Below are 24,313 nucleotides of genomic sequence, written 5' to 3' on the forward strand. Positions count from 1 at the left end.
ATGACTATAAATAAGATGTAACTTGCCGACCGGGCACGGCTCCCGTCGGAGGGCAGTCCCGCTGCACCAGCCTCGGGAGGAGGCCAGCCAGTGCTTGGGCGGTTTCTGGAACCAGGACAAGACAAAAGCTCCCCCAGCGCAGACCCCGAGCACCCGAGGCCCCCTCCTGCCCCCCGGGACCGGCCGCGTGTCGTGATAAAATGCGCACAAGACTGGAGCAGTTTTCGGACTCCCTGGACGCACTCGCGTAGGCGCCTGGGGGCCTGCAGCTCCGCAGGCTTGGAGAGAGGTCTGGGAACTAGTGTGGCAATGTGCACATGGGTGGGAGGAGAGCCAGGCCCAGCGTGGGGGCTGCCCGACTCCCCGGGCATGGGGTGGCTCAGGACGGGCGCTTGGCACCTTCCGACTTTCATTTTTTCCAACCCGTAGACTTTTCCCTCCTCGGATGGGGCTGATGACTGACGATGCAGGTCGTGAGTTTGGGGCGAGGCCGCCCGTACTATATATAGCGCCTTCCCAGGCCATAAATGGGAGGGAGGGCCGGGCGTCTGGACGGACAAATAGCCTCGCCGTCCTCAGCCGGAGCTGCGTCGGGGCTGAGCCGGGCAAGGCAGGGCTTCTCTCCTCTGGGCCTGTTCCCTTTCTCTCCAGGTAAGTTCTCTTCCCTCCTTGCCTCATCCAGTTTGGGGCCCTGCGAGGAGAGACAGCGAGCGCTGGGGCCGGGCTACCCTGAGGCCCTGAGATGGGGCGGGGGGGGGCGGCGGCTGCAGGCTTCGGGCAGCACGGGGAAGCCGCAGCACCGCCGTCTGGGGTCGCGTCCTGGGGGCCATCCTCATGTGCCGCCGAGGCCCGGGGCGTCTCCGCAGGGCCCGAAGCCCATTCACTGGGGTCGGCAGTTTCACAGGGTCCGAGGCAGGGCCGCCAGGCAGCGGGGTCGCTCCGGCCGGGGGGTTCGTGTCCCCACCGCCGGGCTCCGTGCTCCATGCCAAGCAGAAGCAACACGGGCATCAAAGAGCAGGGGCAGCGGACGTCATTGCAGTGGAGTTTTAAATAAACCAGGTCTGGGTCACCCTTGCAGCGAATTTACGGGGCCTGGGGCTGGGAGCGGGGCCTCCCCGACAGGCCAGCTCCTTACAGAAGTGAGGGGTCCGCGGGGCAATGTGAGGGGGCGGGCTGCTTCCCCACGGCTGGTCATGCAGCCGCGTGGGCCGCGCAGAGCTCTCCGGTCCAGGAAGCTGCACATGATCCTGGGGCTCGATTGAACTTGATCCTGCTGAGGTGTCAGCACAGAAGGACTCAGGCTCCTTGGAAGCCCGGGCGCTCCGGGGCGGCCAGGACAGCCCTGCCCCTGCTGCCACCGCCCGGAAAGGGTATGGGGAGAAGCCCTGCAGGAAGTCCGCTGCCAGCAGTGACACGTCGCCCGAACTGGGTCTGTCACTGATGATGATTTAAGGGGCATTTTGTGCTCAATGACCTTTTCTTTCGGGACGAAGTGGTTTGGGAATAGCTTCGGGGCAACGAGCCTGGGCAGAGCAGGTCCCGGGCCAGGCCAGCTGCGGGGGCCGGGTGCCCCCTTTCTTCCTCTGGAGCAGCTTTCATCCGGCGCGTTCATCGCCCGAGGTCTTTAGCTGCACAAATTGCTGCATCTCTTACCCAGTGGAAGGCGGTGCATCGTGGCTGAGACGTTCCCGTGAGTTACCGTCCTTGGAGGCTTGAAAGCTGGGCTCGGGTGCCTTCGTGGGAAGGGTAGGTGCCAGCCCGTCATGGACGCGTGGCCCCGGTGCTTGAGGACAGGCTGCGTTTCATGTCGGGGGCATCACTCACTGACGTGCGGGAGCCTCCGTGCTGTGGGGGGGCGGGGGACCACGGGGGGGCCGGGCCAGTCAGGAGGGCCGGGGCCGCTGGCTCCGGGCGGGGCGGGTGCCGCTGGGCCACTACCAATTCTGGTTGTTTGATGCTCCGCGCCAAGCACGGCGCCGAGGGGCCCACAGGGTAGGTAGGAGACACTGGCGTTTGGGGTGAGCGAGGTGCGGGGGCTCCCGACCCCATCCCAGGTCTGCTCTCAGCCTCAGCGGTCTTAGAGCCTGAAGGCTGATGGCTCGGGGTGGGCCGGCGCCGTCTGCGGGGTTTTAAGGAACCCCTTCCCCCTCTCTGGCATCGTGTCCCGCCCCCAGGGCAGCAGGGTCCGCGGTAATCCCCAGGGAGCTTTCCACGTTCCGTAATTCTGTGACTCTGGAAGGTCGCTGTCTGGGGACCGTGGCTGTGAGGAGTCTGCGTGGAGGACGTCAAGTGTTTGGCAGGACTGTCTGGTCCGCGCAGGGCTCGGAAGGCTGGGGCGGTGGAGGGTGTAGGTGCGCTGTCCTGGGGCGGGCCTGTCGCCCTCCCACCGTCCCTGGTGCGGGGGCCTTGCCTCAGGCTCCTTTTTGATGATTCTCGTGTAAACACCAAGAGGAAAGCGGAGCTCCGCTGGGAATCCCTTTGCCCTGTACCCGGAGGTCGGTGATCACGGACATTTAGGAATCCCATCCGTGCACATGTCAGAGGCTCCCTTGGCCCCGTAAGCCGTGCCGCGTTCCCTGTGGGTGGACGTCGGCCCCACTGCCTCACTGCCCCGCATTCTGACCCACCCTGCAGGACGGATCTCAGCCGTTCCTTGTTTCCAGACACTTTCGTCAAAATGTGCCTCCTGGCCCGCGTCCCCCGCTTCCTGTGGCCTCGGCCCTGCTCCCCGCCCTCCCCAGCCCTGCGAGTCTACACGTAACCTGTGAGGTGCAACTTTAGAGGATTGGATCGGAGCAGTGTCCTGGGGATAGGTTCCCTGTCCAGCTCCCCCTTGCCAGCCGAGGCCGACCCCCAGAGCCCCGCTGTCGGGCCAGAGCGACCTCTGGTTAAGTGTTCGGGTCTCTGGAGCCCCTGTGTTTTCCTGCCTCCCACCTGTGCCCCAGGGGTGCCTGCCCCTGCCCGTTTCCACCTGTCAGCCTGTCCGTCGTCAAGGCTGTTCTCCAGTGTCACCTGCTCCAGGCGACCCCACTTGGCTGCCCTCTCCTGTTACATGTGCCTCCTGCGCGCTTCCCTCTGCTCTTATCTTGTATTCTAAGTATTTGTTTACGTCTCTAATCTGTGTTTTATTTTTATCCTTATCACTCACATTGCTTTCCGTTGAGCAAGCTGCATAGTCTATAAATATTTGTTGACGCACAATGAAAAGAAACATATAGCCCAATCTTCTGATTCCATAGAGGCAAACGGAAAATGGCAACCGGTCCAGGGAACTTACTAGGCCTCCAGACTCCTAGCCTCACATTATTTTCACTTATATAATCTTTCTTCCATCCCCCCGCCCTGCTCACCCCTGACCCCAAATGAGTTTTTACCAATCGAAGTTGATTTTCCCCTTCGGAACAAGTTGCAGTGGTGGCGTAGACATTGCGGGAGCAGGACGGCCTCTAGGAGGGAGCTCAGCACCGCCTGACACCATCTTTGCTCATAGGTGTGCACGAAGATGTCTATTGTCACAGTGCCCTTCTACCAAAAGCGACACAAGCACTTCGACCAGTCGTACCGCAATGTTCAGACAAGGTACCTTCTGGACGAGTATGCTGCGAAAAAGTGAGTTCAAATTCAGCGGTTGGATCTGTAGAGCTTTGATTGTGGGCCTCTGGCATTAAAGCAGCTTTTCCCAGTCCTCGGGAAACCGGTTTGGGGAGGGTCAGGGACGGCATGCTCCTAGCGCCAGAGGGGAAATCTGGCTCTCCTGGCTGCACAGCAAACTCCGTGTGGAGCGTCTTAGGCAACCCAGTGGATCCTGGTAGATCCAGTGGATCCCAGTGAATCTTAGTGGATCTTGGTGGATCCTGGTAGATGCTGGTGGATCCCAGTGGATCCTGCTGGATCCTAGTGGATCCCAGCGAATCTTGGTGGATCTTGGTGGATCCTGGTAGATCCCACTGAATCTTAGTGGATCCTGGTAGATCCCAGCGGATCTTGGTGGATCCTGGTAGATCCTGGTGGATCTTGGTGGATCCTGGTAGATCCTGGTGGATCTTGTTAGATCCTGATGGATCACAGTGGATCCTGGTAGATCCCAGGGAATCCCAGTAGACAGGCTCTGAGCCTCTCATTTAGATGATAAAGTCAGAGACTTTTTAACAAATGTTTCTTGACTTTGCTGCTCCTCATACATCTTTTTTTTTTACAAAGATTTTATTTATTTATTCATGAGAGACACACACAGAGAGAGAGAGAGAGAGGCAGAGACACAGACAGAGGGAGAAGCAGGCTCCATGCAGGGAGCCCCACGCAGGACTCGATCCTGGGTCTACAGGATCAGGCCCTGGGCTGAAGGCAGGCACCAAACCGCTGAGCCACCCAGGGATCCCCCCTTTATACATCTTTCAGAACTAGGACCTGAAACGCCACCAAAACAGAAGGGCACTGAGAAGGGGCAGTGAGAGAGGAGCTCGTGGGGGCAAAGGAAAGATCACTGGAGCAAATGTCAGTAGTTTTGCTGCAATCATAATAAATATAGCGATAAGGTCAACACATTCAGGCCTCGGGGCTGGTGTGAAGCCACAGGTCTTCGGCCAGCTTCTGAAGCACGGCGCTCTGGGGGACGTGCCCCACACACCCGTGGTCTGTGCTGATGGACAGAAGATGCTGCTGGGCGTGCCGAGCCGTGGCCAGGGGAGCTTGTGCGTGTCACCAGCACCCTATATTTAGACCTGCCTATGGCCCTTGTGTTGCCTCCCCGTTGCAAACAGCCAACCCCGCACAGCCCTCCCAGCAGCCTCTGGGAGCCTCAAATCCCTGGAGATATATATAATCGTGGCATTAGGCCAGGAGGCACCCGAGGGCACGGACGGAGAGTGGCAAGGGGAGGAGAGGTGCTCCTGTGTGAAGGGGCCCCTCCGAGGACGCGTGTGTGCAGGTGGGGGCAGCGCCTGCGCAGGGGCGTACACACGAGCTTGTGTGCTCCGGGAGGTGTGAACACTGTGTTTCTGCACCCACGTGTGCCGTGCTCACTCGTGGTCGTGTGGCTGCACGTTTCAAGGCACAGGAGAAAGGTGGTGCGTGTGTTGGGATAAGTCCGCACACGTCTCTAACACGCGTGACCATCTCCGTGATGGCCCAGGCACACCTCCAGCCAGTCGTCTTCCCAGAAGTCTCTCTCTCAGAAGTCGTCTTCCCAGAGAGTGTCGGACCAGGGATCATTTGCAGCGACCACCTGCAGTATCTGCGCAAAGCGGGTGAGCACCGCGCAGGAGGAGGAGGAGGAGCACGAGAAGAAGAGGAGGTGAGACTGTCCTCCTCCCGCGCGCCCAGCGCAGAGCCCGGGGCGTCAGGGCACCGGGGCCAGGGGCGGGAAGGATCCGAGGCCACGGAAGGGCCGGTGCCACGCGGGGAGCCTGGGGCTGCGCGGGCCTCTCGTGATGGTGAAGGTGCCCTGCAGGGGTCCCGGGGTCGGGGAGTGCTGCAGGCTGGCTGCTGGCTGCCCTCTGCTCCTTCCAGCTCCTTCCGGCAGCAGACCCCGGCACGCCGTGTCTGTCCCGTGCTGTCCCCGCGGAACGGGAGGGCCCCCGACAGCGTCAAGTTAACGTGGGGTTCCCACCGGCCGCTGTCTCGCCGCGAGCGCCCAACTGGGAGGGCCGGGAGGGGGACAGCGGCGAAGGCCCCGCACGGGCCGAGGCTGGCGGGCAGTGCGCTCCGCGCACGGGGCCGGCCACAGGGAGGACAGGGACTACTGAGGACGCGAGTCTTCCCGTTGCTTCCCGATCACGGAGAAGCAGGTGCAGGCTTACAGGACAGAACAGCTCAGCCCCGTGAAAGCCCCTGCTGTCCTACCTGTGCTCGGTTCCCCTACTCCCCTCACTGTTTCTAGAAAGTTTTCTCTATCGTCTGACACACTTAAAGCCTGAGGGAGGAAGCTGAGGGTTTGGTGGACGGGCTTCATTTTGAACCCTGAGCTGTGACTGAAGGGATCTGAGTGACAGGAATGTGCAGCCGAAAGGACCAGCCTTGCTTTGGTCAACCTTGAACGACCTTTCAAACGCTTTCTGGGAATTTTGAGGGCAAATTTTATGGCAAAGTAAAGATTTCTTTTGTGAGAGAATCACTTCACAATGGGCACCTTACCCAAATCTGGATTTTCTGGTGCTGGGGTATTTAAAAAAAAAAATGGTTCTATGTTTATTTAGGGTTTGGGCAGGAGTAGTGGGAAGACTGGACCTTTTTGTATAATTTTATCAGCTTTTCCTTCTTGTGATCTTGAACATGTCCCAGAAACTTCCTGTGCCTCCATTTGCACAGGAGGGAGTGGAGGGAAGTGGTGCTAACTGCGGAGGTTGGGGAGAGGGTGCCGTGACTCCCGTGGTCTTGGCACGGGATAGTCCTCGCACAAAGCCTCCCTCATTCCCGCCAGGCTGGGCCCCGAGGCCGGCAGCTGAGCAGCGGGTAGGGCGTCCGCCTGCGTGTCGGGCTCGTCCGGTTCCTCACCTCCCGTGGCAGATGCTGGTTTAACGTAGGGGACGAATCGGTCCTTCTCGAAAGATGAATCCGTGGCTCCGTGGGTGGGTCCGTTTGAATTACTGCTACGTCTTCGTGTAAAATAAAAACCAAGGAGGCGTCGGCGAGTCCCAAGATCCCAGCATGGCCTCCTGGAGGCGGCGCAGACCCAAAACACCGCTTTGGGGCCTTTCCTCCTTCCCAGCGAGAGCCAGGCCTCTGTGTGGCGTGCCCGGGCCATCCGCGGCCTTGTGCCCCCGGGTCCATGTGTGAGGCAGACAGTGGGCAGGAGGGGCCCAGGCAGGCACGGTGGCGTTGGGGCACTAGAGTGCACTCCGGCCGGGTGGACGGCACCTCGTTGTCCACCATTACAGGTCGAAGAAGCCCGATTTTGTATCTAATCCTTTTTACTCTCCTGGAGCGCGGAGGGCAGCTCCCCCGGGGGCCCAGCGTGGGTCCCACTTGAGGAGCGCCTGGGGACAGCGTGTGCGGCACCCGGGCCGTCTGTGCCTCCATGCCCCTCTGCGGCCCTGGGAACAGCGTAGCCTCTCCACCCCTGCAGGTACCAGTCCCTGGTGGCTTCTTACGGAGAAGCCAAGCGGGAGCGTTTCCTCCGGGAGCTGGCCGAGATGGAGGAAAACGTGCACCTGGCGCGCTCACAGGCCCAGGACAAGCTGGACAAATACGCCATTCAGGAGATGGTACGGGGATCTCCACGGCTCCCGGAGACGCGTGGCGCTGTCGTGGTGGTCTCACGGCGTGCGTGTGGCCTGCCGGCACAGAGCCTCGCTCACCCGTCACGCGGCTGCTTCCCACGGTGCACTGACCTCTGCTTGCTTCCCGGGACAGGTGGAGGACAAGCTGGCCGGGGACAGGCACTCGTACCTGGAGCGGATGCGCAGGGCCCCTGAGATCCTGGTGCGCCTGAGGTCCCACACCGTCTGGGAGAGGATGTCTGTGAAGCTGTGCTTCACCGTGCAAGGCTTTCCCACCCCCGTGGTGCAGTGGTGAGTGTGCGCTTCTCTGTCCCCGGGGTCCTAGGAGGGCCACGCGGTACTTTCTCCCGAGGACCTGGTAACAGTTGGTGCAACATGCGGGTGCAGAAGACCCACGTGAAGGAAACGCACGGCACACACCACATTCCTTGTCCACCTCGTGTGCATCTCCATGGGGGGCAGGTTTACGCTCCCGTGTGTCCACTCCCAGCACCCGCCGGCACTTCTGCTTTAGCGAAATTAACTCAGCTGAGTTTTTAGAGGATTTTCATGTAAGAACAAGTTCCTCCAGATGCTCTGGGTTTACATGAGGGGCTCTTTCAAGTCTTGGAAGACCCGCGGGGGGAGGCCTGAGCAGCACGCTGTGGGACCGCGTGCGGTGCTGCGGCTGAGCCAACCTGGTGACGTCAAGAACCAAGAGCCCAGGCCGCAGACCCTCTGTGTTTGTCCGTGTGTTGCATACATGTTTGTTTCCCCACTTGCTAGGAGTGATATTAACATTACCAAAGTCTGTAGCTTGCTGCCCAAACCCAACACATTTTGCTCAAAACCCGATTGGGGCCCTCAGTCCGGATCAGAAGATTAGCGCCGGGCTGTGTGGCTGTTTGCCCGGCAGGCTGGGGAGGCAGAGGTCCGTGGATCCCAGACCCCAGGGAGACGAGGTCCTGCTGTCCTGGTGGGGCGGGGAGGCCAGCTTCCTGCAGTCGGAGTCGGGATCCAGCACGCTTTGATCCTCTGGACTCTCCAGAGAGGCTGGCCTGGGACCTGCTAACACTGGCAACTTTTTTTCTTGGGTAACGATTTATCCCCAATTCCTCATGAAGCCCAGGGCGGCGTCTGGCCCTCCCTGTCATAGGTTGGGAGCGGCCCAGTGAGGCCGAGGTCTGCAAGTGCTGCTCTCTCCTGCACATCGGGCAGACGAGCCCGCGGGCCCAGGTCCTGGAAGGGGCGCTCGCAGGCACAGAGCGAGCCTTACCGGGGAGCCGCAAGGAGGCCTGGGACAAGACGCAGACTCCACTCTGCCCGTGGCCTGAGAGGAGGGTTTCCCTCGTGCAGGTACAAGGACGGGAGTTTGATCTGCCAAGCAGGAGAGCCGGGGAAGTACAGGATCGAGAGCAAGTACGGCGTGCACACGCTGGAGATCAACAGGTACGGGCTGGGCGGGCCTGGCGGGCGGGCCCGGAGCTCAGGGCGCCCCAGATCCCCGGGTTCCCGGGACTCCGCTGGTGTTTCTGGGTTAGTCTGTGGGAGGAGCTACCTTTGTCGTGCTCCGTGTGGGGTCCCAGGGGCTCTTCCAGCCTCCAGGCAGAGGGAGAAGCAGGCTCCATGCAGGGAGCCTGACGGGGGACTCGATCCCGGGACCCCGGGGTCACGCCCTGGGCTGAAGGCGGCGCTAAACCGCTGAGCCCTGGGCTGCCCAGATTTGTCATTTTTAACCAAAGGAAGATGCTGCATGTCTTTCCCTGTTTCCTTGTAGACACAGATTTTATTTCTCAAGGAGACCGTGGCACCCTGCAGGGCGCCCCTTCCCCAGCACACCCACCCCTCCCGCGGCCCGGCTGTGGCCCTCAGGTCAGGGGGCCCCGCAGGGACCCGAGGAGGGACCGTCGGGGTCGCGCAGCCACAGAGGCCTGGCCTCGGAGCCCTATCTGCCGCGTCCCTCATGACTTCGCACGGGTCACTAACTCCTCCCGAATCGTGATATTTTCATCTGAGAATCACTATCAACAGGGAGATGATAAAAACGTCACCCCTATCGGCGTCACGGGAAGCACCGTGAGGAGGCAACCAGGCCACGCAGATTTTGGCCTGTTCCATCAACGCGTGTGTGCGGGTGCAAGTGGCACGGGCTTTCCAGGAGGGGGGAGGGAAGCTGGCGCAGGCAAGCAACCGGTAAGATGTCGACGCACAACTTCACCGAGTGCTTCACCGCTGACGAGCAGAGCAGCCACATCCCCAGGGGGCTCGGTTCACTTAGAGGAAAAATAATCCGCAGTAAAATAATTCTCGGTGGAGACGCGCCCCGGGCTGCGGACAAGTCACAGCTCGACCGGCAGAGCCCGCGGCTTCTCCCGATGTGCTTTCACCCACGGGAGTCTTTCCCTTTCTAGGAACACCTTCCAGTGGGTTCTGTGAAGGAAAAGGTCAGGCCGACGAGCTGCATCCCGAGACCCCTGGGAAGGAAGTGGGGTGTGCACCCCAGGAAGGAGAGGGCGGGGGCCAGGCGGGGAGGCCAGGAGGAGGCCAGACCCGCTGCACAGATGTGGTGGGGTGGGGGTGAGCCTGGCGACCGGGTTCACTGGGTGGTGAGGTGCCTGCTGGGCCCTGGGGGGTGCCCTGAGCTGACCTAGGAGGGTCCCTGCTGGGCCCTGGGGGGGGCCCTGAGCTGACCTAGGAGGGTCCCTGCTGGGCCTTGGGGAGGGGGTGGCCCTGAGTTGACCTAGGAGGGTCCCTGCTGGGCCCTGGGGAGGGGAGGGCTCTGAGCTGACCTAGGAGGGTCCTTGCTGGGCCCTGGGGGGGAGGGGCCCTGAGCTGACCTAGGAGGGTCCCTGATGGGCCCTGGGGGGGACCCTGAGCTGACCTAGGAGGGTTCCTGTTCCAAGGTGGGGCTGGGGTGAGGTTCAGAGCCTGACCCCGTTGGCCCAGGGGAGGCGGCCAGCCCCCACCCCACCCGCAGGAAGTCCCTCAGACCTCTCTGTGCTTTTCCTCCTCACACTCACTGGTTCTACCGCTGCCTCCTGCTGGTTCCTCAGCTTCGGACTTGGGGCCGGCGCCAGGCCTGAGCCCCCCGTGCTGCCCCTGTGCCTCCCCCAGGACGGCAGCTGCTCGGGTGGGGCCAGCCCCTGCACCAGGCTCAGGGCCTCCCCTCCCCACCTGGCCTGGCAGGTTCCCTGTCACCAGAGCCGTCACCTCCCCTGCACATTGCTCACGGCAGGTGTTACCACCTCATGATGTGGCTGAAACTTTGTGACAAGTTATTATCCTGCCTTTTCTGGGTAAATTGGAGGCTCTTTCAAAAAGCTGGAGGGCCTGGCGTCTGGGCCTCCTGGTGCTGTTTACTGAGAACCTACTGTGGGTCAGGAGCAGGTCCGGATGCTTGAGAACAGGCCCCAAACCCAGGTCTTTGAGGTCTTACCACCCGGCATAAGGAGCTGAGCCGGAAGCACAGGAATACAGTGAGCCCCACGGTAAATCAGGAGGCCGTGGTCGCAGGCGTGGGGGCTGTGGGGGGATGAGCCCTGGGCCTCAGGGTGGGCTGGGGGGGTGAGCCCGGGTCAGGGCCTAGTGGGGGCGGGGGGGGGGGGCGGTGAGCCCGGGTCAGGGCCTCGGGGTGGGCTGGCGGGGTGAGCCCCGGGTCAGGGCCTAGTGGGGGCGGGGGGGGGGGGGCGGTGAGCCCGGGTCAGGGCCTCAGGGTGGGCTGGGGGGGTGAGCCCAGGTCAGGGCCTAGTGGGGGCGGGGGGGGGGCAGTGAGCCCGGGTCAGGGCCTCAGGGTGGGCTGGGGGGGTGAGCCCCGGGTCAGGGCCTAGTGGGGGCGGGGGGGGGGTGAGCCCGGGTCAGGGCCTCAGGGTGGGCTGGGGGGGGTGAGCCCAGGTCAGGGCCTAGTGGGGGCGGGGGGGGGGTGAGCCCAGGTCAGGGCCTCAGGGTGGGCTGGGGGGGTGAGCCCAGGTCAGGGCCTCAGGGTGGGCTGGGGGGGATGAGCCCGGGTCAGGGCCTCAGGGTGGGGCTGGGGGGAGTGAGCCCCGGGTCAGGGCCTAGTGGGGGCGGGGGGGGGTGAGCCCGGGTCAGGGCCTCAGGGTGGGCTGGGGGGTGAGCCCAGGGTCAGGGCCTAGTGGGGGGCGGGGGGGAGGCGGTGGAGCCCGGGTCAGGGCCTCGGGTGGGCTGGGGGGGTGAGCCCCGGGTCAGGGCCTAGTGGGGGCGGGGGGGGGTGAGCCCGGTCAGGGCCTCAGGTGGGCTGGGGGGGTGAGCCCAGGTCAGGGCCTCAGGGTGGGCTGGGGGGGATGAGCCCGGTCAGGGCCTCAGGGTGGGCTGGGGGGGATGAGCCCGGGTCAGGGCCTCAGGGTGGGCTGGGGGGGATGAGCCCGGGTCAGGGCCTAGGGTGGGCTGGGGGGAGTGAGCCCCGGGTCAGGGCCTAGTGGGGGCGGGGGGGGGTGAGCCCGGGTCAGGGCCTCAGGGTGGGCTGGGGGGGTGAGCCCGGGTCAGGGCCTCAGGGTGGGCTGGGGGGGTGAGCCCGGGTCAGGGCCTCAGGGTGGGCTGGGGGAGTGAGCCCCGGGTCAGGGCCTAGTGGGGGCGGGGGGGGGGGTGAGCCCGGGTCAGGGCCTCAGGGTGGGCTGGGGGGGTGAGCCCAGGTCAGGGCCTAGTGGGGGCGGGGGGGGGCAGTGAGCCCGGGTCAGGGCCTCGGGGTGGGCTGGGGGGGTGAGCCCCGGGTCAGGGCCTAGTGGGGGCGGGGGGGGGTGAGCCCAGGTCAGGGCCTCAGGGTGGGCTGGGGGGGATGAGCCCGGGTCAGGGCCTCAGGGTGGGCTGGGGGAGTGAGCCCCGGGTCAGGGCCTAGTGGGGGCGGGGGGGCGGGGGTGAGCCCGGGTCAGGGCCTCAGGGTGGGCTGGGGGGGTGAGCCCGGGTCAGGGCCTCAGGGTGGGCTGGGGGAGTGAGCCCCGGGTCAGGGCCTAGTGGGGGCGGGGGGGCGGTGAGCCCGGGTCAGGGCCTCAGGGTGGGCTGGGGGAGTGAGCCCCGGGTCAGGGCCTAGTGGGGGCGGGGGGGGGGTGAGCCCGGGTCAGGGCCTCAGGGTGGGCTGAGGGGGTGAGCCCTGGGTCAGGGCCTAGTGGGGGCGGGGGGGGGTGAGCCCGGGTCAGGGCCTAGTGGGGGCGGGGGGGGGGTGAGCCCGGGTCAGGGCCTCAGGGTGGGCTGGGGGAGTGAGCCCCGGGTCAGGGCCTAGTGGGGGCGGGGGGGGCTGAGCCCGGGTCAGGGCCTCAGGGTGGGCTGAGGGGGTGAGCCCTGGGTCAGGGCCTAGTGGGGGCGGGGGGGGTGAGCCCGGGTCAGGGCCTCAGGGTGGGCTGGGGGGGTGAGCCCTGGGTCAGGGCCTGCAGGCTGTGCAGGGAGAGGCGGGGGGCAGGTTGGGCTGCCGGGCAGGGGCGCCCCAGACGAGGCCGGGTGGAGGCTGCGGGTCTGGGCCCACGCGTGTGCCGGGCCGGGGGTCCTCGCCGTGGGGTTGGGCCGCCCTGGCCCTGGCTGAGGCCTCTGAGAAGGAGGTTGTCTCCTCCGTTTCCCACGCCTGCGGGATCTGAGGGCCTGGAAGCCCCGTGTGGGAGAGCGTTGCCCTCGGCGTGGAGGCTGCGCCCGCGGCCACAGCTGTGTGTCCCCCTAGTGCAGGGCCGTTGGGTCCCGCGGGTCAGCTGGGGTCTCAGCGGGGCGCCCGGGCAGCCGCGGCAGGGACTCCACTCCCCGGCGTCAAGTATGAAGCGTTTCCCTTAGTCGTGGGGTGGTCGCCGGCCCTGAACCCCGTGGGCGTGGGCTGCATCTGGGGCCACAATGCCGTGGGGCGCGGCTCGGCCCGGCCTGGCACTTGCGTGTCCCCGACCCGGCAGCGGCTGCCGGGGGCGGGGGGCTCCCTGGGCTCAGCTGTTCATACCGCAGTGCTGAGTGGCCGTCATTCGATCCAGGCAGCCGGGCGGCGTGGAATGTGCTGGCCGTGCCCCGGGCCGCGCGGGAGCGGGGGGGGGGGGGGGGGGGGCCCTTCCTGCTGCCGCCGGGGGTGACGTGAGCTCCGGGAATACTCCCTGGCCGCCTCCTGGATTCTTCAGGTGCTTGTGACCCCGAGCCACCCGCCCTATAGGCTCCCGGCATCATCCCGGGCCTGCGTCTCCCCGGGCTGGATGTGCTCCTGCCGAGCGGCCCCTGGGCTGCTGCCCGTGCCCCTGCCCTGGCCACAGCTGTCGGGCCCGCTCAACGCCCCGTCCAGGGGGACGCTGGGCCGCACCAGGCCAGGCCCCAAGCCCCTGACACGTGTCCCAGTCTCTTTCACGGGGACCCCACGGTGTGCGTTTGTCCCATTCAGGCCGCGTGTGGGGACCCCGAGACGCAGAGGTGCCTGTGGGCTCTTCACAGACCGAGGCCCCTGCTCGCCGGGAACCCATCCTAGGGAACACGAGGCCTCCCAGTCACCCGGGGGCCATGTCTCTGGGCGCGGCCTGGGGGGTGGAGAGGGACCGGGTCCTGCTGGGCCGTGGGAGGCCCCTGGGTCCCCAGGCTCCCCCGAGATGCAGTTCTGAGTGGGGTGCGGTCTCCTCACACCCCGCATGCCTGCCGGCCCCCGTGTGCTTCGCGTCTGCACCAGCGTCCCGGTCCCGTCACCTGCTCAGGGGGCACAGGGCCAGGCGGGTGCGCTTGCTTATGATCCGAGTGAGGCCCGGTGCGTGTCGGGGAGCAGAGAACACGCACAAGCCGTGAGACGGGGTGACTGTCCCCGAGCCCCGGTCAGGCCCCCCACCGGGTCAGGGCTCCCCACTGGGTCAGACCCCCCCCAAGGGTCAGGCCCCCTCCCCCTGATCAGGCCCCCACCTGGTCAGGCTCCCCCATCCCATCAGGCTCACCCCCCGTCAGGCCTCCACCCCCGTCAGCCCCCCCGCGGGCACCCGGGCATCTGGGTGATTGCAGAAGTCAGTGGGTCTGAGTGGGGCCCGTGCGCCCGACGCCCCAAGGACACCGCCCTCCTCTCGTGGGTGATGGCACGGAGCAGGGCACAGGCACCCCGAGCACAGGGCAGGGTCCAGCTCCCCGGTGCAGCCCTGTCCGCCCGCTAAGTCCTAGGTGCTAAGAGTCCTGTGGTGCTCACGTGCGAGCCGGCTCTGCCCGGATCATTCTCCACTGGAGCAGCCGCTCCAGGTCTTGGGGTAGACGCTCCGGGTGGGGGCCGACTCCGCCCGGACTCCCGCGCCCCTGGCTCCCCGGTCCCCACCCTGCCCCTTCGGCCCTGCTCTGCAGACACCGCTGGGTGCACGCGGGCGAGGGAACTGTTGGCACTGCAGGTGGGAAGGGGCGCAAGTGCAGGATCCCCCAGACGCCGCGTCCGGGCCCTGGCTCCTCGGGGCACCGTGAGCTTTGGTTCAACCCCAAGCCTCCAGTAAACCTCCTGTTTCCCGAGAGTGGGATTTTCCGTGTTACTTCGTCCCGGATGGATGTGGTTCCGATGCCGCTTCCCGGGTGGCCAGGGGATGGCGGACGCCGGCTTTGTGCGCCTCGTGCACCACACGCCCCAGGGGTCACTGCCCCCCCGCCGGGTGCAGGGCGGTGCTCCTCTCCTGGGGCGCTGGAGGCCGTTGCTCAAAGGCCCCAACCCACCTGCCAGACAGCACCCGGCGTTTAGTGGAAGCTCCTGCTCCTCATCCGGGGTCCCCACCGCGGGGTCCGGGGGCCGTCAGTCACGGCCAGGAAGTGAGCTCCCACGTCTGCAGGGTGGTTTGGGGCCGGGCTGCGCAGGGGCTCCACCCGGGGTCGCGGGGTCAGCTGGCTGCAGGCGCCGGGTCTCTCCGGAGGGACACGCACCCTCCCCGTGGGTGCTGCCTGCGATGGGCGCAGCTCGGACACCTCAGGGCACCGCCGGGTGACCGTGAGCTTTGGGGTTGGGCCGTAGTGTCCCGTGCACACTCGGAGTCCCCGTTGGGGGGGGAGGATTCCCTGGATGTGGAGGTGACAGGCGCCCCCTTGGCCCCTACAGCCGGGAAGGCGGCCCAGTTGGGGTGGCCTGCGGGGAGCCCAGGCCACCTGGACGGCGGCAGCTTTCAGGAGAGCCGCGAGCGTCTGCAGGGCGGAGGGAGGCCAGGCCGGGCCGCAGCAGACCCGCGTCTATATAACCCCCTTCCCAGGGTGGACCCTGTGTCCGTCCTATGTCACCCCCGACAGAGCGTCGAGGCCACACACGGGGCTTTGGAGGACTGTGCTCGGATCCGGGGGACCCGGGCCCTTCCAGACGGCCGGGCCTGAGGACGCCACCTCCCTTTCTCTCCCCCAGGGCAAACTTCGATGACACCGCGACCTACTCGGCCGTGGCCACCAACGGGTACGGGCAGGTATCAACCAACGCCGCCGTGGTGGTGAGACGTGAGTGGTCCTCAGGGGGCGGGGGGCGCCCCCCACAGCCCCCACGACCGCCGCCGCCCGCGCCGCTCACCCACCTGTCCCACAGGGTTCCACGGAGACGAGGAGCCGCTCCGCTCGGTGGGACTCCCCATCGGACGTAAGTCACCGTTCCCCCCTCGCTCCGAGAACCTGCAGGGGACGTTACTTCCTGGGGGTCCAGCCTTTCCTTAAGTCCCGTTTCCAAAGTCCCTGCAAGTCCTTCCTGGCCGGGCGAGTGCGGCGACAGTTCCAGGGCCAGGGGAGCCTGGGGCCCATCACCCCTCTCCCCGCTGTGTGCGCCCCAAAGCACAGGTGACCCCGTGCAGCCGCCCCGTGAGGGGGAAGCCGGGTGACGCGCGTCGGGTGAGCGGGGACACGTCGCCGTGCTGTAGCCTCTCGGGACCAGGACTTGGTGCACAGCCTGGCGCCGGGGCTGTTGGATGGTCTGGGCACGCGGCTCAGGGCGGAGCTATGGTGGTGGTGATTCGGGGTCCAGATGTCGCAGGTCCGGGTTGGTGACGGAAGCGCTGACCCCGGGCCTGCGGGGGAACCGGCGGCGCCCCTGGCACCGGCACCCTGTCAGCCGTCGGCCCGTCTGCGCCCGTTGTGGGGTTGTCCCGGGTCCCACGCTTGCGGCTCCTGCAGGAGCTCGGACGGGCGCGCGGGCCGAGTTGGGTGACCCCTGCCTGCTGCTGGGAGGCGGGGCGTCGGGAGCTGAGGGCAGTGCTGGCAGAGGGGACACCAGCCCCGGAGGTTCCCGCTCCGACAAAGAGCTCCCCGCGACGCTCGTGTTTCCCAATCGTAGATTTTTTTTTCTGTTAAGACTTTCCTGCATTTTCTTCTGGAAGCTTCTCCTTCCCTGCTAAACATCATATTTTTGAGACTTACTTTTGGTGCTGGGGGCCTGCGCCTGATCGGGTGCCGGTGCATGCGGCTGATCAGGTGCCGGGCCTGCACCGGAATCGCGCGCACCGGTGTGTGCGGCCCTGACGTGGGAGCCCGCCCCGCCCCAGCGCCCCCGCACACCTGTGCCCCTGGGCAGGCCTCAGTGTCTCGCAGTGGGGGCGGCCGAGGTCACCTGTCGGCCCAGCGGGCAGCCGTCTTCCTGGGGCCGAGCCTCATGGAGCCCACCTCCGCCCCCACCCCCCGATGCCTCCTCACTGGGCCCAGGGCTTGGACGTGACCGTGGGGACACGTCCGGGGACGCGGCTCCGAGGGGCGGGGGGCGCGGGGGAGCTGCTCTGGCGCCGGCCCCTCCCGCTGTGACCGTGTCCCCTCCCCGCGCAGTGCCCCCCTCGTCGGTGCTTCCATACATGCACTTTGACGTGCAGTTCTTGGAGAAGTTCGGGGTCACCTTCCGGAGAGAGGGCGAGACGGTCACTCTCAAGTGCACGCTGCTGGTGACGCCGGAGCTGAAGCGGGTGCAGCCGCGTGCTGAGTGGTACAGAGACGGTGAGTGGGGGGTGGGGGGGCGGGGGTCACTGCCCGGGGCTCGGGGGGCTCTCCCGCGGGGGGTCGCTGCCCTGGGGCTCTCCAGCATGGCTGTCCTCCCGCCCGGGGCGTGCGCACCTTCACCTTCTCCGGGCGGGGGTCCCGCGAGGAAACCGGGTCCCGCAGAACAGCGGACGGTCCCGCTTGCGTTTACTCGGGACCTGACACGATGCAAAACAGGACGAAGAACCGTCAGCCTGCCCACCAGGTGCTGAGGGTGTCGGGGGAAACAGAGTCACGGAGCAGGGTGTCACTAAGGTGCAGGAAGCGTCCCAGGACAGGGTGCAGGGTTTGCCCCCAAAGTGGTGGCGACCACGTGTCCTGGAGCGGCAGACACTCTCCGTGGCCCGCGGGGCCGTGGCGCCTCGGTGGCCCAGGGTGTGCAGGGCCCGCGTTCCAAACCACGGACCGGCCCCTCCCTGCACCGAGCGGGCTTCTCGGAGGTGAGGGGTTAGGGGTTAGGGGTGCAGGTGCCCAGGCCCCACACCGTCAGGCCGCCAGGCTGGGGAATCCCCGTGGGGACAGCGGAGACCAACCTCTCTGGCCTCTCTGTAGATGTTAAAACGCAAGGGGATTTTTTTTTCTTTTTACTTTTTTTAAAATCACCGAGCCCTGAGGCAGCAGGGGGCTGGTGTGCCCGAGGGGACGCTGGCCCTGGGAATGCCACCCCCGCCGGGCGCCCGAGGTGCAAACGGGCCAGGACGCGGGGGCGAGTCCAGGACCCGGATCGAATCGGGAGAACCAGGGCCGCTTGTGTTAAATCCCGGGGCGCTTGGCTGTGGTTTGCGTTTGAGGCCGATGGGGCCGTGGACAGGTGACCCCGCTCAGGGACCGGCTTTGGGCTGGGTGCTCCCTCAGGGGACCCGCCTGCGGCCGATGGCCTGTGACCCCCGTGCACCCCGGCTGCACGTTGCCTTGGGTGTGTGACCTGCTGCGGAGGGCGGCAGGTGCCCGGGCAGGGCCAGAGCCGCAGGCTGCGCGGGGACCCGCGTCTCACCCCGCCCCGGCTGGCACCCCCACCTCGCCCTGAACCCCCCTGCCTCGCCCTGACCCCCATCTCGCCCTGACCCCCCACCTCACCCTGCCCCCCTGTTTCGGCCCGACCCCCCTGGCCTCACCCTGACCCCCCCCACCTTGCCCTGCCCCCCCCGCTCCCTGCACCCCAGGCTGGCGGTCGAGGTACAGGTGCCGCAGACCCCGTTCCCTGAGGCCTTGGGAGCCGTCGTCTGCACTCCGAGCCCATGGCCTGGCGTCTGTCTGTCCTTCCTGGGCTGGGACGCGCTGGGACCGGACTTGGCTGCCCGGTGCGCTCCGATTTACGTCTGGCGTCCTTGGCTGCGCCGTGGGCCTGGGCTGATCCCTCGGGAAGGCGAGAACCTGGTAAAGCACCTCCAGGGGTCTGCTTTCCCGATGCCTCTGCACCTTTGGCTTTGCCCCCAAGGTGCCACGTGGGGAAAGTCACGGTCTGGGACCTGCATGGCCCAAGCCTGGAGGTGCAGTGCCGGGCACGACAATCACAAACACGACACTTTCCTTACATGGACGTGGTTTTTATGGCAAAAAGCTCCAAGTTATGATGTCGTTCACCAAGCAATCGGGGCCACCCCTTGGCTGTAGAGGGCGTGTTGGCGCTGAGCATTCACGCTAACCCGGGAAGGCGCATCCACGTGTGACCCGGTGCCAAGCCGTGTCTCGGCGACAGAGGCCGTGACGCTGCGAGCTGCAGGGCTCCACACCGCGTTCGGCCGGCCCTCGGCCCCGGGGGGGTGGAGCTGCTCTATTCCTTCCCTGCTGGGCACGTTCTCGGGTGACATTGCCCTCAGGCACCTGCTCCCTCCCGCGCGGCCCCAGCGTGCTGGGCGCCCAGACAGTGCACCCGCCCCAGGCTTCGGGCTGACGTCCGGCCTGTACCACGTGTCTGTGCTCCTGTGGGACGGACGCGGGGCATCTGTCTGCCCTCTCCGACCCTGGACGTAGCCCCGGAGGGTGCGGTGGTCACCCCTCGTCCATCGGCTGTCCCTGGCTCCCCGCCTTCCGGGCTGGCTCGTTTTCCCGGGCGCCCATGGGGCTGCTGGGCGCCTTGGGGGTCCTCCGCTGTCAGTGGCGACAGCACCCAGCAGGCTGTTGGCACAGGGCAGAGGCGGGGGCCCAGGGGGGCGACCCGGGGCAGGCAGGTAGGCCCAGCCGGCTGCCGACCCCGCGGGCAGAGACGCGCTGTACCTGTGGCTGCGGTTGCTTGAGCGTGTGCTGGCCTGCGGACGCCTCCCCCGTGGGGTGGCCCATGGTGCGCGTGCCCCGGTCACGGAGCTGAAGCTTCCCTCATCGGCGTTGGGCCCGCAGGTGCGGGGTGACCGTGCGGCGACCGCTCTTTCAGATGTGCTGGTGAAGGAGTCCAGGTGGGCCAAGATGTTCTTCGGGGAGGGCCAGGCATCCCTGTCCTTCAGCCACCTGAACAAGGACGACGAGGGCCTGTACACCTTGAGGATTGTGTCCAGAGGGGGCGTCAGTGAGCACAGCGCCTTCCTGTTTGTCCGAGGTGCGAGGTGGGGGAGGGCGCAGGAGGGGGGAGGAGGCGGCGGAGGAGGGGGAGGGGGGCACGTGTTGAACCAGAGCGTAAAAGAGGGACTATTATAACTTAGAGGAAAAGATAAAGGAACAAATGCATATGCACTCGCTCTCCCCGCCCCCGCGAGACAACACGAGCTTGCAGGCCTGGGTTCTAGAACCTCCCCCAAGTCTCTCCCCATGTATTAGGTTGGCGTTGAGTGTCCCTTCTGTTCTCCGCCTACGCCCTCTGGCAAGATGTTTTGCCCCATAAAGATGCAACGGGTGCAACGTGGTGAAGCTGCAGGTGCTCGCTCAGCTGCAGGGGGGGACGATAACGCACATGGGGCTCCGTGATGCTTGAGAAAGATCATTTGTGGCTCCATGTCAGGAAATCCCTAGCTTTTAATACGCGGAGGGGAACGGAACGAGGCAGTGCCGCGGTCATGGTCCCGGGGCGACCGCAGGGTGCATTGGGGTCAAAGGTGCGGCCAGGCCACCTTCCGAGGAGCCCGGCCGGCCTTCTGTGCCCTGTGACGTGCGGCGGAAAGCAACGCTCCCTGCAGCCTGGTCTCCGACGGGCTCGTGGGGTGCAGGGCCATAGGGGCCCGGCCGGTGCAAAACCCTGAAGGACAGACGAGTCTAAGGTGATATTTCTCAGGCGTTAGAAAGGCCACGTCACCCTCATTTCTTCGATCAGTTGTTGACGTGACGTTACGTGACCTTCAATTTTGGGATCGATCATGAAAAATCGTAGACTTGAGTGTTTTATGGAGGATGGAACGTCTTGGCTTTCAGAGCTTAGACACACGTTTGCTTCTCGTCGTCGAGTCACGGAGACGCGAGGGTTAAGCAGAGGGTCGCCCGGGGTCGAGGAGGTAGCCTGAGTTAGAGACGCAGGCAGCAGGCCTCTCAGCGCCCCCGCTGCATGCCTTGTCTGTGCTCCCGCCACTGTAGACGCCGACCCGCTGGTCACCGGGGCCCCGGGCGCGCCCATGGACCTGCAGTGCCACGATGCAAACCGCGATTACGTCATCGTGACCTGGAAGCCGCCCAACACGACCACCGAGAGCACCGTCATCGGCTACTTCATTGACCGGTGGGTGCCCCCTTCCAGGGCCGGAGATGTCCCTGAAGTCAGTGTTGGCACGTGCACCCGCTCGTTTGTATATTTGTCTAAACTCAAGTTCGTGACACTGTCGTTGACGAGATCAGGTTCCTCACTCCGGTTCTTTGGCGCTCCGGGGTGTTGGACCCCGTCCCAAGTGGCGGGGCCGGGGTGGGTAGCTTTCTCGGTGTTGTCTTCATTCGCTGGTTCGACACCCAGCGCTGAGTCCCCTCCAGCTTCTCCAGGCGCGTTGAACCCTGGTTCCGGGTTCTGGGGGGTGTTCGGTCCCGCTCTCCCTCTAGAGGAGGGGAAAATGGGCAATACAAAAGCACCGCTGGGAAGATTGGCCCCGTTCATACGTACCCAAGGTCCATTCTTCATTAAATTAGGTGTTGTCGCTTCCAAGCAAAAAAAACAAAAACAAAAACAAAAAAAACCAAACTAAAACGCTGACATTTCAAAACATAAAATATTGGAATTTACCTTTGAGTTACTGATGTCAGTGTGGATCATCACTAAACCCCTCACGTCCCGCTCCTTGGCACGGCGCTCAGGGCCTGGGAGGAACCACACAGAGCCAGTGAATTTACTGGACGTGCCATTTATGCCCCAATTACACAGTCCGACCACCGAGGGAAGCGGTCGTCAAAGAAAATGGGTTCAGATGTGAGAAACAGGGTCTAGGAGACTGGGGCACGGGACGGTGGCTCGGGGGAGGGGTTTAGGATGCCGTATGTATAAAGCACAGTAAAATAAGGTGTTTATTTCAGAAAAATCAACGGAGTCTGGCTGCCCTTTGGCATCATGCTGGTCTTGTTTGGGTACAATGTTTGCCATCAGGATGATATTTGGGGGATGCTAAGGTCAGATATGAGGGATGCATTGGTCAGGTTTACCTTGGATTTTAAAAAAACAACCATCAAAACAAGGCCATTTATTTTCTGTTTTCCTGGGGCTTTTGAAAAATTTTCCAGCCATTTGGCAAAAACGATTTCATGGCCCTTCTCAGTAGTGATCCGTTCCCCTCCCTCCTTCCTTGAACAAGAGGAACACCACAGGACGTTCGGGACGGGGCGCCAGCTGCCCCTGCTTGCCCTCCTGCCCTGCCACAGCCTGGGCGGGGGGCGTCCCGCTGCCAGACTCGGTGCTGACCACGTCCTGCTGCCGGTTGGCACAGGTCGGTCGCGAATGTGCACAAAAGTCCCGAATAATCCGGAGAGAGAGCGCACGGGTTCTTTCTAAGGCGCATGCACAGCCCTGGCTCAGAGCTGATTCCCCAGAGCTTGCCCTGTTCTCCTGGGGATCTGACATGACGTTCTGGTGCCGAAAGTTCTCAGCCTGGGAATAGTGGAGTCTGATCTCGTCTGTGTTTCCAGGTGTCCAGTCAGGACTTAATGTTTTCAAAAGACTCCCAAGTTCCACGTGAGACGTGCTGGGAAGAAAGGACCGAGCCGGCGTTCGGAGACATTGGGATCCTTGGGCGTGGCCCAGGGGCGCCCGCAGGGGGCAGGCAGGGAGGCCGCCTGTGCCTGTGCGTTGGGCGCGCGGGAGCTCAGGGCACCTGCTGATTTTGCCTGTAACTTGGAAAAAGGACCATCCCGGGTGCATCTCATGCGACCTTTGGAGGAGATTTTGGCTAAATATAGCTGAAGGCGGGGAGCGACCTTCAAGCTATAAATTATAAGGCTTTTAAATATACAAATAGATATATTTTACGTTTCCTAAATAGCGCTGTCTAGGAATAGAGTTTGTTTATGCTGCTGCTTATAGAAACGTCGATTAACCGTGTCGATCTCCACCATCCCTCGGGGTAGTTTCCCGTTACGGTCACTTTCCGTCCACATGATGTGCGTACGGTGCACGCAGAGGCCTGTGTGTCTCCATCAGGCTGACGTATTTGTCGCTCTTCCTCTTTTATCTGAAGATGTGAAGTGGGAACGGACAACTGGGTTCAGTGCAATGACGCGCCCGTGAAAATCTGCAAATACCCCGTGACTGGACTTTTCGAAGGCAGGTCTTACGTGTTCCGCGTGAGGGCGGTCAACAGTGCAGGCATCAGCCGGCCGTCCAGGGTGTCCGAGGCCGTGGCCGCCCTCGACCCCGTTGACCTCAGGAGGTTGCAAGGTAGGTGGCGCGGATTCCGAGCCTCGGATCACGCGGTGGGCTCTTTCTCTTCCACACTCAGCCATATACGGGTCCTAAGAACGTCTTCGGAGGCTGAGTGTGGCTCGGAGCCCTTTCCCCACAGCCGTCTGTGCGCGGAGCCGCGTTAGGAGTGGGCACGGCCAGGCCGGCTCACCACATTTCCTGGTGCTCTTGGCCGGACTCCAGCCAGATGGGTTCAGAATTAGAATTTTCTTGGTCCGTTGGTGATAGAATCTCAACACATAATGAGACTCAGAAAGCTTTGACACCGAGCCACTTGGGTCCCTAATGACGCGTTCACGTGACGCAGATTCCTGAGAGGGATCGGCCCCTTGGTTGTGGTGTGAAGTGAGCCGCGACGTTTTCCTTACCCGCGGGGCCTTTTGCGCCCAGACACAGCTCTGAGGAGCACCCCGTCAGGACATCCACCCTGGTGTCTTTGGAGTTGGGGGTGTGGTGTGATCATCACCTACGGGGGGTTTGGATCACGCACACACTCAGGGAAACTGGGGCTTTCTTAGGGGACCTTTGGATGCCAAAGTCCACATCAGCCTTTCTCTCTGCAGCGGTCCACTTGGAGGGGGATAAAGAAATCGTGATCTATCAGGACGACCTCGAGGGTGAGTGGTCCTGCTGCATGCCCCGGGGATCCGGGATGGTGGTCGGAGGCCAGAGCGGCAGACGCAAGACCCAGCGGGTGGGGACCGCCCACGCGCGTACACACGGAGCCGCGGGTCACGCCTGCAACAGGAGCGAGGCAGGTTGAGGGAGGGTCGGCCCCGGGGTCCTGCATGTGGCTTCATCACCTCCACGAGGGATCTGCGTCCTCTGGGGGCCGCAGGGACGTCCACGCTGCCAGGAGCCCTCGCCTCCGGCCAGGCTGGGTCCTTTCTCTGAGGCTCCGTGACCAGAGGACGGGTTCAGGTTTTCTTTTGAAGCAAACATCCCATCTCTAGCATTTTAGCAGAAGTGGACTGAGTTCCTCCTGCCAGTATCCCTGGCCCGAAAGTTCGCACTTTCCCCACTTAGGCTGGGTTTTATGAGCCCTTCTCTTTGCTGCTCCGTTCAGGGATGGCAGAGGGTCGGCTCGTTGAGGAGGGGAACCTAGCGTGATTACTCGGCAAGCCGAAGATTTTAAATAGACGTATGCAATGAGAGTTCACAGGGGGCAACAAACTGGTTGGAAATTAGGAAACATGGATTTGGAGCTAGTGCCCCAGGAGGTGGACTTTGAAGCTCTCCTTTAAAATTGCTGCGGACCTCAAAAAATATACATAAATAATAATAATAATAAAACCTCCTGAGGTCCCAAGCGCTTTCCCCGGAGAGCTGAGGACTCAGGGGTTCAGTGGTTGATCTTCCTATTTGCCCCCAGATGGTCCCCAGACATGGGCTCTTCTGCACCTGTAGCGGCTCTTCT

At 64.2% G+C, this 24,313-nt stretch overlaps 1 protein-coding gene across 2 annotated transcripts in view; it reads left to right on the top strand.

The window, feature by feature from the left end:
• Nucleotides 1–499: 499 nt before the first annotated feature.
• Nucleotides 500–24,313, top strand: part of MYOM2 (myomesin 2) — a 52,972-nt gene continuing 29,158 nt past the window's right edge. The window contains exons 1-13 of one of the 2 annotated variants that reach the window (XM_041752096.1): nucleotides 500–651; nucleotides 3,491–3,609; nucleotides 5,132–5,293; nucleotides 7,064–7,202; nucleotides 7,351–7,508; nucleotides 8,553–8,645; nucleotides 15,499–15,587; nucleotides 15,673–15,723; nucleotides 16,893–17,057; nucleotides 19,471–19,632; nucleotides 20,598–20,739; nucleotides 22,673–22,872; nucleotides 23,460–23,513. In XM_041752096.1, the coding sequence (XP_041608030.1) occupies nucleotides 3,503–3,609; nucleotides 5,132–5,293; nucleotides 7,064–7,202; nucleotides 7,351–7,508; nucleotides 8,553–8,645; nucleotides 15,499–15,587; nucleotides 15,673–15,723; nucleotides 16,893–17,057; nucleotides 19,471–19,632; nucleotides 20,598–20,739; nucleotides 22,673–22,872; nucleotides 23,460–23,513 (1,522 nt within the window). In that variant the 5' untranslated portion in view covers nucleotides 500–651; nucleotides 3,491–3,502. Of the gene's footprint in view, nucleotides 652–1,668; nucleotides 1,691–3,490; nucleotides 3,610–5,131; nucleotides 5,294–7,063; nucleotides 7,203–7,350; nucleotides 7,509–8,552; nucleotides 8,646–15,498; nucleotides 15,588–15,672; nucleotides 15,724–16,892; nucleotides 17,058–19,470; nucleotides 19,633–20,597; nucleotides 20,740–22,672; nucleotides 22,873–23,459; nucleotides 23,514–24,313 lie in introns of those variants that run through there. The other variant, XM_041752097.1, reaches the window with a different exon arrangement.

This window comes from Vulpes lagopus, chromosome 4 (genome assembly GCF_018345385.1).
Source record: "Vulpes lagopus strain Blue_001 chromosome 4, ASM1834538v1, whole genome shotgun sequence".
Lineage (NCBI taxonomy): Eukaryota > Metazoa > Chordata > Mammalia > Carnivora > Canidae > Vulpes > Vulpes lagopus.